The sequence below is a fragment of the Thunnus thynnus genome, chromosome 8 (genome assembly GCF_963924715.1).
Source record: "Thunnus thynnus chromosome 8, fThuThy2.1, whole genome shotgun sequence".
Taxonomy (NCBI): Eukaryota; Metazoa; Chordata; class Actinopteri; order Scombriformes; family Scombridae; genus Thunnus; species Thunnus thynnus.
Window position 1 is genome coordinate 7,342,248 of NC_089524.1, and position 12,752 is coordinate 7,354,999.

Below are 12,752 nucleotides of genomic sequence, written 5' to 3' on the forward strand. Positions count from 1 at the left end.
CTTACACAAGAGCAGAAAATGTTTTAATCTGCGACATCCATATGTGATCGTCAAAACATAGAGAGATCAGATTCAGCCTTGTTTGGAGGTATCATATCTGAGCTACAACTGTTGTAGAAATTGTACTTCATGTAGTTTATCTCATTTTAGTTGGAAGATAGAAAAGCAGATCTGTGTAACCTCATTCTTTCTCTTTGCTTGTTGAAATGCAGCCAAAACGCTGTTTGCCAATGATGAAAACACTCTGACTTTTGATCCAGTCAACATTAACTGCAAATGGTTGAAAAAGACACAGAAAAATTCAATGTAGCACTGATTTCCTTGCTTGTAAAATATGCACAAAATTACACAAAAAAATGTGTAATGAACAAACATATTTCACTGTGTTGAACTAATCCCCTGAACCAGCTATTACTTTAACACTCATTTGAATCACTTCCATCTACACTTTTAGTCAATTAAGGACAATTAATTCTACTTTCAAGACTGGTTTATCATCATTTTAAAGTTTTTTTATTCATGTTGTATAATAGATACATTAGATAGATTGAAATTGCCTCCACACACGGCCAGATTAACCGGTGTAGTCACTTGTGCAGATGTTAAATGTTAATACTACTGTCTTCCTTACTTAAATGTGTAATAAACTGTGTCACTGTGTCAAAATGTTGTTTCGTTATTACTTAAGAGAAATGACATTTTGACACAGGGTCCCTCTTTAAGACAGAGCCACAAGATGACGTAACGATGCAGGACTGATATTGTGCTTTAGTGTTATAATGAATAATGAATTACTAAAAAGCTACGTCACACAGTGAAACAGGGACTTATGGGCCCAGTGCCATTGCCCACTTTGCACTGCTGATAATCCAGCCTCGCCCCCACATAGCCACATCATGGTAGAGACTATAAAGATTGAAGTTCCTTTGCTTAAAAACTGTTTTATAGTTCTCTTGATTTAATGGGCTTGGCTCCCGGGATCAGACGCCACATTTACTCAGTTTGGGTGCTGACATGAATCAATAACAGGCAACTCTGGAAACTCCAGGACACAAGCTCTAGTCCGGGAATTGATTTCGAAACACTGAGCTGGCTGAAATCATATGCACACATACAAAAAAGGAAAACAACACACGTTTTGACCTATCAGAAGTAAGCTAATAGTGCTCTTGTGTCAGTGACCTTCTCCCTCTGTAAGAGTGAGCGAGGCCAAAATAAACACAGTTTAACCGACAGATGACGCCAGATAGACTGATGAACACAAATCATGTACTGTGACAGTTTAATTGAGATGAAGGAGGAGAGTCAAGCATGTATACATCTAACTCTGCTGCATGTAAAGTATTGTTTACTGCTGATATCTTCAGATTCATTTCAGGGTAACTGTCTTCTAATTGCTGAACGTCCTCCGAACCTGTTTTTGCAAGTGAAAAAGTGTTTTTTTTGTGAGATGAGCTCCAACTTCACGACTCACTGTTGTAAACTTGAAATTGTTTTTTATTCAAGGCAGCACAAACGAACATACATTATAAAAATATGTCACTAAAATATATATAACATGTCTGTTAACACTGATCTAGCATCCGAAAGACACAAAGAAAACAATTTACAACAAAATGCTCTGAAAATGAAAACAAAATGTACAAACACACACACAAAAATCTTCTCATATAAAGTGATCCAACACACCGTAAAAAGGTTGGAACCACAAGAATAATACAGGACAGAGAGGACACTTCCTGGTGCATCATGATAATCTTGAGGCACCTTCAGAAACTAAAATCATGGAAATGTACATTACTTCTTGCAAGGAGACCATCAACAATGCCAGTGAAATGCCCACAAGAGCTAATTCCAACATAATAAAACAACATGTGGGAGGCATCTTAAGTAGTGTAATGACATTGATTTGAATGATTGTGTCATCTCCATCCACTCCCATTATGTTGCTAAAAAATAGTTTGTTCTGTTCTTCTGATAGTGTAACTGTTGGTTCTACAAAGTTATACAAAGTGTACAGTATATAATAATATTCAGAATATAGGTTGTCATGAAGTAAATGAACAGTTGTTATTAAAAATATAGCAACAGGTGCTTCTTCCTTCTTATTTAGCTTTAATAAAACAAAACAAATAAGGCACGAAAAGGTGTCTTTTTGTTCTGAAGACAACTGACAACTGCACAAATACTTTAGTGAAACTTATTATCCCGCATACCTAATATAATCATTATTATTATTATTATTATTTAGGATGTTGTTCTTTGTTTTTATTATTTGTAAATGCCTGCTGAGGCTCCTTTCACTAGGTACAAAGTGAAACACATCCTCCTTTTTCTATGTCTCTATGGCTTATACGCGATACACACACTTACGCTATTATGGACAAATATCCTGTTGCCTTTGAAATGTCTGCATAGTGATTTTGCCACTTTTATAGGGCAAACTGAAAGCTTGAAAATATACACTGACATACACTGACATAGTTGCCAGGTGTCCATGATACTGCACAGTTAGTGTGCCTAAGTAGAAAGGCTGTGTGTTGTGCTCACACACAAACACATGCTGCTGTACGCATATGTCCATTAATGCTCTGTATGTGTATATTTTTATGTGTGCACCTGTATGTGTGTTTTGTCTAAGCGTTAAGACTGTACTCCTGCTTATAGCAACATGGCCGGCAGACGGCGTTGACTAAACCGTTGCCGAGCTGTAAGAGACAGATGATGAACTCCAGCACAGCCAGGCCCAGTAACACACACAGCAGAGTCACGTTCCACTCTACGATATGGACCGGCTGGAGACACCGTGACCACGTCTCTGGCTGCAACAGATACCTGGAACACAGAGACAGATGAGTGTAGAGAGTCAATCAAAGGAAGACAGTGGTGAAGTGCAACAGATGCAAACAAGTTGGTAGAAAGCAGGACTCTTGAGTGTTGCATTATTAAAAACGATGTTATAAATTACTAAGAAGAGGAGCTGGATGATTTTAAAACTGAAATTAGCTGCAAAAATTCACAAAGAAGTGTCTCAATATATCAAAATAAGGAACTAAGTGGAGGCTGAATGTGTTATTCTCTAGATCTCAGTATCAGAACACCTCACTGTATTATTGTGCTTATTAGGGCTAAAACTAAAGATTATTTTCACTATAAATTAATCTCCCAATTATGTTTTCGATTAATGGATGAATAATGAAATGTCAAAAATAAAAGCATAAAAGTCCTGTGATTGTTTTGTCCAAAACCCCAAAACACTCAATTTACAACAATATAAAATAAACAAAAGCAGAAAATCTTCACATTTGAGAAACTGGAATCAGCAATTATTTGGCATTTTTCTTATTATTCAATAATTATTGAATTTTCAAAATTTTGTTGCAGTTACTGTGATTTATTATTGCACTTCCATAAAGTTAGGGGACAGTTAAAAAAAAAAAAAGAATGATTAAAATCAAAGGAGCAGAAGGTGAATAATCCTGACTTTAGCATGGTTCACGCTCTAAAGAGATTGGATCCTACATTACCCATAATGCAACTCAATAGCATCTTTCATTATTTTAGCACAATAATTTGTAACAATGTTTGATATATCATTTTATAGGATTTTAAAAGACACCTGCTAGCTAATCCAAAAGATGTAATTATATAAGATGGTTTAACAGTCAATAATAACAAGTTGATACTTGGTTCAGTATGTTTACACTACAATACTGATGATGATGATGATGATGTATAATGATGCATCATTCCTGCAATAAATGACCTTTTGCAGTGTAGCTTTAATCACTTTCTACTTTGCAGGGTTACAAATCTTTGACCCCGTTTCTCTTTGCTGCCAGTAGCTGCCAGCACAGATCAGTAATTCTTTACTTTACACCATCACATGCACCACTTATATCACCGTCTTTAAAGCTCTTAACATTTTCTGTCCCTGTTAATCTATTGAAGGCATGTTTGTTCATATGGATGGGCTGAAACGGGTTTTATAGTTGTAATCAGCTGGTTTTATACACCAGAGTACAATAATTTTTTGCAATAAATTACCTTTACTTCTGCAGTTGCACTTGTGACATTAGGAATTATTATTTAGGTTTTATAGTATTATGTGAAATGCTTTACAGAAAACACAAGTGTGCATGATGAGAGAGCTAAAACAGATGAACAGGTGAATTCTAAACAGGTTTTAACCAAAAAAAAAACTGCATTTTTTATTTACAGCATTGACTTCTTAAAGAACACAAACATGTTCCTGTTCCCTACCTGCCCCCCTGGTCTGAGAAGGGGTACGTCCATCCGTAAGAGGTGAAGCACTGCGGCCCCTGCACCAAGGCAAACCCTGATATGACGAAACAGTAAGCAGACCCCACCATGCCGACCACAGCTGCCAACACTGACCCGCACATCTGGAGAGCAACAGACACACACACACACACACACACACACACACACACACAGGGTTTTTTTTAGGAAGAACATCCACGTGTTTGGAAACATACTTTGTGTGTCTGTGTATCTGTCTGAATGTTAGCTGCTTCATTTCTCTGTTTCATAGATAAGAAACAGAGGCAGCTGCTACTGACACACATACACTTCTGCAGCTGTGCGTGTGGCGTGAGCGGTGTGAGCCGAGCTTACTTTGTCAAGTGTTAACTAACAATGGGACCCTTGTTGAATTATCATAGCTGGATTAGCATTAGCATTCCACCTCATAAGAACACAGTGTCAGCTGGTTTAATGACAACTGTTTAGTGTTATTCACCAAGCGGTGAGAAAAAAATGGAAAATAGCAGTAAAATAGGAACACTGTGAGGAGTGAAAGACAGTTTTGGGCCAAAAAGTCTGATTTAAAAAAAAGCAAAGAAGCAACTGGAGCTAATTGTGGTGTGTGTGTGTGTGTGTGTGTGTGTAGAAAACAAAAATATACAAACATAAAACTAATTATTTGTTATATATTTTGGAAGATTCAGCTGTGAGTGTGCTGTAGATCTAAGCAGGACTTAGCTTAGCATCATACCGCACCGTCTCTCCTGGACCTTATTCAGACTGTAAAATCATTAATAGTTTGATAAGTTCCTTACCATTAAGCTCTCATTCCAGCAGCAGCTACATTTCCCCAGAGTGATGAAGACCACAGCTGGAATCAGCATCTGGTATCACAGAAAAGTATATCTTTTTAGTACAATTTTCTCTTTTTTTTTTTTTTTTACAACTTTTGGATGAGAAAAAGACAAAAGTTAATATATTAATATAATATTCTAATCACATTTTGATGATAAATTTTTTCATTTTGCTTCTTTTTTTTTTTTTTTAGCAGTTATTGGAAACATTTCACATCAGTGCTGACAGTGTAATTTCCCACTTTATACCAACACCTATAGCCCCATTTGTACCTGTATGTACCATCTACCTGATCTGTAAGTAATGTTTGTAACTGTGCACTTTTTTGCCCTATTTTGCCCTCTTCTGGTTTGATGCCTCACTGCTTTTCATTGTCTCAGTGCTTGTACTTTATCCAATGACAATAACATTGAATCTAGAATAAGTCAGTTTAGTTAATATAGCCCCAACAATGTACAGCATATAACCAACTGCAACTAATGAATATTGTCATTATCGATTAATCTGGTGATTATTTTCTTGATTAATCGATTAGTTTTTTGGTCCATAAAACGTCAGAAAATGTTGATCAATGTTTCTCAGAGCCCAAGGTGACATCCTCAAATGTCTTGTTTTGTCCACAACCCAAAGATATTCAGTTTACTGTCATAGAGAAACCAGAAAATATTCACATTTAAGAAGCTGAAATCAGAGAATTTGAACATTTTATTCTTAAAAAAATTATCAAAATAGTTGATGATTAATTTAATAGTTGGCAACTAATTGATTAATCATTGCAGCTCTACAACATACAACACCGTCTAGATCCTTGACACATTTTTTGTCCCACCTGTAACCATCCATGTATCATGTATAAGGCAATATTTTCCACATAAATAATACCATCATTTAGGAAGTTAACAATATAAAACATCTACACCAACACTAACAGCCCCATGAGGCTGTAATGTTCTTTACACTACATGAAAAAATGTATGAAAATTTTAATAATAACCTCAGCTGAAGTGAGATCCAAGCCGTTATCTGAGACAGGTTCTAACTAGAGGCCTTTATTTTAAATTCCCCTGCTACTTGCTTTGTGATCTGTTCTGATTTGCCCTTTTATTTGCTGTTTGAAGTTAAAACAAACACCTTCCAGCACTTAAAGAGGCATAATCTCTTCGTTTTTAGTGTAATGTTCTTTACACAACATAAAAAAGTGGCTCATGGTTGAAAATGGAGAAACTACTTTGCTACTCAGTGTCTATTCTTACCACTAGAAGATTGTCCCGAGCCTGTTGCAACAAATCAAAAGGGTTTATCCTCTCTGTGAGGGCCATTTTAGCTAATTAGCTTATCGGGTATCAAATCTCTGAAATGTCAGACTTTAGCAGGCTATAAGCATCAACTATGCTTTGGCTTAGTTGTGCTTTTAATGGAATTATACAAGCTAACATATGTAGCATAGTGCTTGTTAGCATGCTAACATAATATTTAGAATATTAGCATTAACATCAAAGCAGAAAGTACTTTTAGGAGTTTTCCAACTGAATTGTTGGACAAGTGGAAACTTTTGACCTGCTGTTGGTGCAACATGGAAAAATCAGCATTAAGATTCTGCATCTTGGGACCATAAATGTCAATATCAAATTTAATGACAATCAATTTGATAGCTATAATTATATATTCTGGTACATAATGTTGGAATAACTGGTATACAGACTAAAACCAATGTCACTGAGTTAACTGTATGGCGATTAAGTCTCGACATGGTGGATAAATGGGGCAGATTAAACATGATTTATGTAACAGACAAACAGTGACGGGCATAAAAGTCCAGTCGGTACTGAGATACAGTGATACAGAGAGCGAGACAGAGAACAAGAGAAATCCTGAATCTGTTTGTTTGTGTTCATCTCTTTTACTGTCCCCCTCCTTTTTCCTCTCCTCCTCTTTCCTGTGCTGTTGTCTCTTCTAGCATCCAGGGACTCTAAATCACAACCTAACAGAGGGAGGGAAGTTCCCAAGGTTTAACACTAACACACCCACCCACACACACACACACACACACACACACACACAGATCAGAGCCTTGTTACAGACACATCCTGGATGTCCCCCCTGTCCTTTATCACAGGCAGAGAGAGAGAGACTGACAGAGGGAAGTGCACAGTGAGAAAGAAATTGAGGAAAAAGTAGGAAAAAGGAAGGAGGAAGGAGGAAGGGAGAGGGCTAAAGATAGCTTTCTCTCAGAGGGGCTCAGTTTGCTCTTTGACTCCTCAGTGTTCTGTCATTTCCACAAAGAAAGGAAAAACAGAAAGAGGAAAAAACAAGGACAGCGAGGAGAAAGAAATCTATGAAAATGTCTAATCAGCAGGTATCTCCTGACCTCACCTGAAGCAAGATCCAGTATTTGAAACTAACTATAGGACTTATAATCTTATTTTAGTGAGAAGGCTCTTTGTTTTGTGATATGTTCCAATTTGCCGTTTTAATTTGCTGTTTGAGGTTAAAACAAACTCAACACTTCCTTCACAGTTCACATTAAGAACCTTCCAGTTGCATAATCAGACATAATCTCTAATTTCACTCTCATTGTGAAAAATGTGCTTTTACAGCAGCTTAATATGAAGAAAAGAACACAATTTATCTCTTCCTGTGCATGTGACAGGAGCATTTTAAGGTTGGGTTCTCTCTAACAAAACAGTCTCACACATTTTCTCACAGTTTTGCTTGGTCTCCCACTTCTTCAGTTCAATGAATGCAGTTTTCTAACAATGGGATACTGTGGCAGCAAAATGTTTAGCAGCTCTACAATTAACTTCCGCAGACACAAATGATTAAATTGACCTTCTTTTTCCACAAGAAAGTGAAAGATGTTTATCTGTCTCAGTCAAACCAGCTAGGAAATGCCTTATTTTGAAGAAATGACACATGCTTGATCATGTTTTCTTATTAGAATCTGTAGTTATGTCCAGTAGAATACGGTATTATTTCTGCACAAACTACAAAAAAAACTATTTAAATGTATAGCGAGGTTTTATGTATGCAATGCAAGCGTTCAGGTCAACAAGGTTAATCTTGTCTGGGAAAATACAATCTCTCCTCTGTTTCTCTCTTCTTAAAACCAAACTAAAAGAACAGATCCTTTCTTGCTCAGTCAGAGCATAAACCCAACAGATCAGCACCATATAGAGCAGATGGATTAACGAACTGTATTCACACAACACCCCATTGTTCTCAATGAACAACTGCAAGCACACTCGCACTGAATAGAGTTGAAGGCGGGAACGACTGATGTTTAATAATATTTTGGTCTTATTATATTTTCTTATCAAAGATATTAAAGGATACGGTAAACAAGAGCTAAACAAATCAAATTAGGTGAATTAAAAAAGCAAAATAGTGAGTTTTAATCAGCACAAACAGGGAAAAAGAAAGAGGTTTCAGTCAACATAATGCCACCACTGTATCAACATGTACCAGTGTTTGTCTCTATACTTGCACTGAATAAGGCAGTAAGGGAGGTGATGTATTTTTTTCAGAGAGTGTGGTTTGACTGTAAAGCCACAGAATTTTCTTTCAGCGGAGAGTTTTAGTGTCACATGGCTCGTACGCTTTCAAAGAATCTCATTCATTTTGGTTTAAATGAGAAAAAAAAAAAGTGCAAAACACAGTTTCAAAGGATGTCAGGAAAAGTGACTCAGTGAATGTCATTACTAATAGTTTCAGTGACTTTCTGCCTCCACTGTGACTAATAGTGGTGAATTCAACCACGTGGCACCAATGACCTCAGTTAAACCTACATCAACCACACTGATTTAGCCTCTGCCAAGCCAAAATAATCCCATCTGATTATTTATGTAGAAACATGCTGCCACATTGGCCCAATACACTTTCACTTTTCTAAACTTTACTTCTCTTTACATATTATAGTGAATTAGAGTTGCTCATTATCAAAGTCACATGTTTTATATATGTTATATTTGTGACAATGAGATACAGCAAAGTAACAAAATATGTATCTATATCATAATCCAATTAACCTGTTGTGTGACTCTTTATCCTCTGAAATGACTACATGTTGTCTAGAGCTGCAACTAATGATTATTTTCATTATCGATTAATCTGTTGATTATTTTCTTGATTAATCGATCTGTTGTTTGGTCTATGAAATGTCAGAAAATGGTGAAAAATGTCTTTCACTGTTTCCCAAAGCCCATGATGCAACCTAAGATGTTTTGTTTTGTCTACAACCCAAAGACATTCAGTTTACTATCATAGAGGACTAAAAAAGAGAAAATATTCACATTCAAGGAGCTGGAACAAGAGAATTTGGTGCTTTTTTCTCAAAACGACTAATTGATTATCAATATAGTTGTCAGTTTTCTGACAATCGACAAAGCACTGCAGCTCTACTGTTTTCAATAAATGTGTGCTGCATATATTTGTTTATGAATCGCTCATAAAATACAGAAATAAATGCTCGAAAGCTGCCACAGGTAGAGATTCTGAACTTTGAGTAAATGCCTGTTTCATAGATGATGATAAATACAGTCTAAGGTCTTTACACTAAGCTTACACTGCTGTTACTGCAAACCAATCCCATTTAAGTGGCAGAAAATGGATGGAAGGATGTGCACCAAGTCAAAAAAGGGCTATTATGTTTACATTTTTAATAATAAATCTGGGTTTTGTATAAAAATCTTGTGTCAGACAAAGAAAAATAATTATCCTTCTACATCTTTTTGGATTATTTTGACATAAAAAGTTGTGGTGAAAAGTGAAAAATGCTAATATTTCAGTTTTTAAGGTAGTATACACTGTAAAAGTTTATATTGCAAAAAGTTAAAGGACAGTTATCCCATGGCACTAAAATTAGGATTATTTGACCTAACCTGAAAGAAAATAGAGATCAGATTAAATGAATCTTACCAAATCCTACAGTATAAATCTAGGAATATAACAGAATGACTAACCAGATGACTTAATTGTCTAATTAAATAAGCAGAGAATTAAAAGAGTATAACTTGAGTGCAGTTTTTTACTCACCAGCAGTCCTCCACCTCCTAGTCCACCAAAGTACCAGATGTAGGCGGCCAGGCGGTCAAGCTGGATGCAGGTGAGTTCTCCCATGGGAAACAACAGCAGCAGGTTGGCCAGGATACAGCATAGGGCCAGAGGCAGCAGGGCCAGACCCAGAGACCTGGCAAAACCCACAGAACAGCACATCGCTCACTCAGAAACAACTGCAGGGTGCAGAGGAGAAAACTGGAATGGACCGAGGAGAGCAGAGAAAAAGAGAAAGAGGGGAGGGATGGGTCAGAGCAGCTGGGGAGCCAGGAAACAAAAACAAGTGAGTGTGTGTGTGTGTGTGTATGTGTGTGTGTGTGTGTGTGTGTGTGTGTGTTAAACAGATTCTCCTTCCTTACAGAGGGAGTTCTGCCATGACACAACGTGCCCCAGGAAGCACACACAGGAAGGGAGCTGACCAATGGCTGCGCAGGGCTCAGCAAGAGATATGAAAAATCCCAACCCAAGTATGTGTTTGGTGTGTGTGCATGTGTGAGTGTATGTGTGTGTGTACGTGTGTTTCCCACAGCCTCTTACGCAGCGGGGCCTCCCACAGCACTCTAAAGAATTAATTTTTCCTCAGAATGACTGAGTCACAACGGGTCGACATGTTTCAAAACATAATCGGTACATTCTTTCCTAATCCCTTTTGTCCACCTTGTGTATACATATGTACAGTATAAATACTCTTTATGCATTTATACTGTATATATTAGGGCTGCGTCTGACAATTATTTTCATTATTGTTTGATCTGCTGATTTTTTTCTTGATTAATCAATTAGTCGCTATGGAGACAAATGTCAACCACTGTTTCCCAAAGTTCCAAGGTGATGTCTTCAAATGTCTATTTTTGTCCCAACCAACAGTCCACACCCCAAAGAAATTAAGTTTACGATCAAAGAGGACTACATAAACCAGAAAATACTCACATTTGGACACTCTTTCTCAACGTGATTAATCAAATAAATAGTTGGCGATTCATTTTATGACAATCAACTAATCATTGCAGCTCTAATATATACAGATCTGCCACAACATTAAAACCACCTGCCTAATATTGTGTAGGTCCCCCTTGTGCCCCCAAAACCGCTCTGACCTGTTGAGGCACGGACTCCACAAGACCTCTGAAGGTGTCCTCTGGTAACTGGCACCAAGACGTTTACAGCAGATCCTTTAAGTCCTGTAAGTGGCGACGTGGGGCCTCCATAGACCAGACTTGTTTTTCCAGCACATCCCGCAGACGCTCGATCGGATTGAGATCTGGGGAATTTAGAGGCCAAAGCGACACCTTGAACTCTTTGTCATGTTCCTCAAACCATTCCTGAACATTTTCTGCAGTGTGGCAGGGTGCATTATCCTGCTGAAAGAGGCCACTGCCATCAGGGCGTACTGTTGCCATGATGGGGTGTACTTGGTCTGCAACAGTGTTTAAGTAGGTGTCAAAGTAACATCCAAATGAACGCCAGGACTCAAGCAGAACATTGCTCAGAGTGTCACACTGCCTCCGCCGGCTTGCCTTCTTCCCAAAGCGCATCCCGGTGCCATCTCTTCCCCAGGTAAACGACGCACACACTCACCCGACCGTCCATATGATTTAAAAGAAAATTCATCAGACCTGGCTACCTTCTCCCATTGCTCCATGGTCCAGTTCTGACACTCACGTGCCCATTGCAGGTGCTTTCAGGGGTGGACAGTGGGCAGCAAGAGCATTAACTTTTTCAGCAATTTGTGCTATAGTAGCTCTTCTGTGGGATCGGACCAGACGGGCTATACTTCGCTCCTCCTGTCACTGGTTCACCAGTTGTTCTTCCTTGGGAGATACACTTTTGGGAGATACTGACCACTGCATATTGGTAAGACCCCACAAGACCTGCCATTTTGGAGATGCTCTGACCCAGTCACCATCATAATTTGGCACTTTTCAAAGTCGCTCATATCCTTATGCTTGCCCATTTTTCCTGCTTCCAACCACATCAACTTCAAGAACTGATTGTTCATTTGCTGTCTAATATATCAATGTTATTCATTTCACTAGTCAGTGGCTTTAATGTTATGGCTGATAGGTGTATGTCTACATATTGTATTACACAATATCTGTCCGGGCCTTCAACTAACAGTTACTCACATTATCAATTAATCTGTCAATAAGATGTCAGAAAACAATGGAAAGGGCCCATCAGAACCCAAAAGAGTGTCTTCAACTTGCTTGTTTTGTCTGACCAACAGCCCAAAATACAATGATTCACAATGATATAAAACAGAGGCAGCAAATCCTCACTTTTCTCAATGACGTTGACGATAAAGGCCTTTCCAGACAGCTGCTTTCTGTGTTTACTATCAATTAAGACTCCGAGACAAGTGTTTGAAATGATTCATGTAAAAATCATGATCATGTTTATTTTGGAAAGCTGTAGGAGGCTCTTACAGTTTGCCTTGATGTATTTCACGCAAGCCCTCCTTTCCTTGGACTCCACAATAGAAGATGGATCAAGTCAGCATGACCCAGGGCCACAATGACCAGATTTAGAGGAAATACGCCAAATTGAAATACACTGGAATTTCCCCTTTAAACGATTAA

General features: G+C 37.9%; 1 protein-coding gene across 1 annotated transcript; it reads right to left on the bottom strand.

The window, feature by feature from the left end:
* Positions 1-1,476: 1,476 nt before the first annotated feature.
* On the bottom strand, positions 1,477-10,470 carry tm4sf18 (transmembrane 4 L six family member 18). Its single transcript, XM_067596289.1, has 4 exons — positions 10,153-10,470; positions 5,082-5,150; positions 4,264-4,406; positions 1,477-2,835 (listed from the first exon to the last, which is right to left on the bottom strand). Exons 1-4 carry the CDS (start codon positions 10,330-10,332, stop codon positions 2,637-2,639), a joined length of 591 nt encoding a protein of 196 aa, XP_067452390.1. The 5' UTR covers positions 10,333-10,470; the 3' UTR covers positions 1,477-2,636.
* Between the last annotated feature and the right edge of the window lie 2,282 nt (positions 10,471-12,752).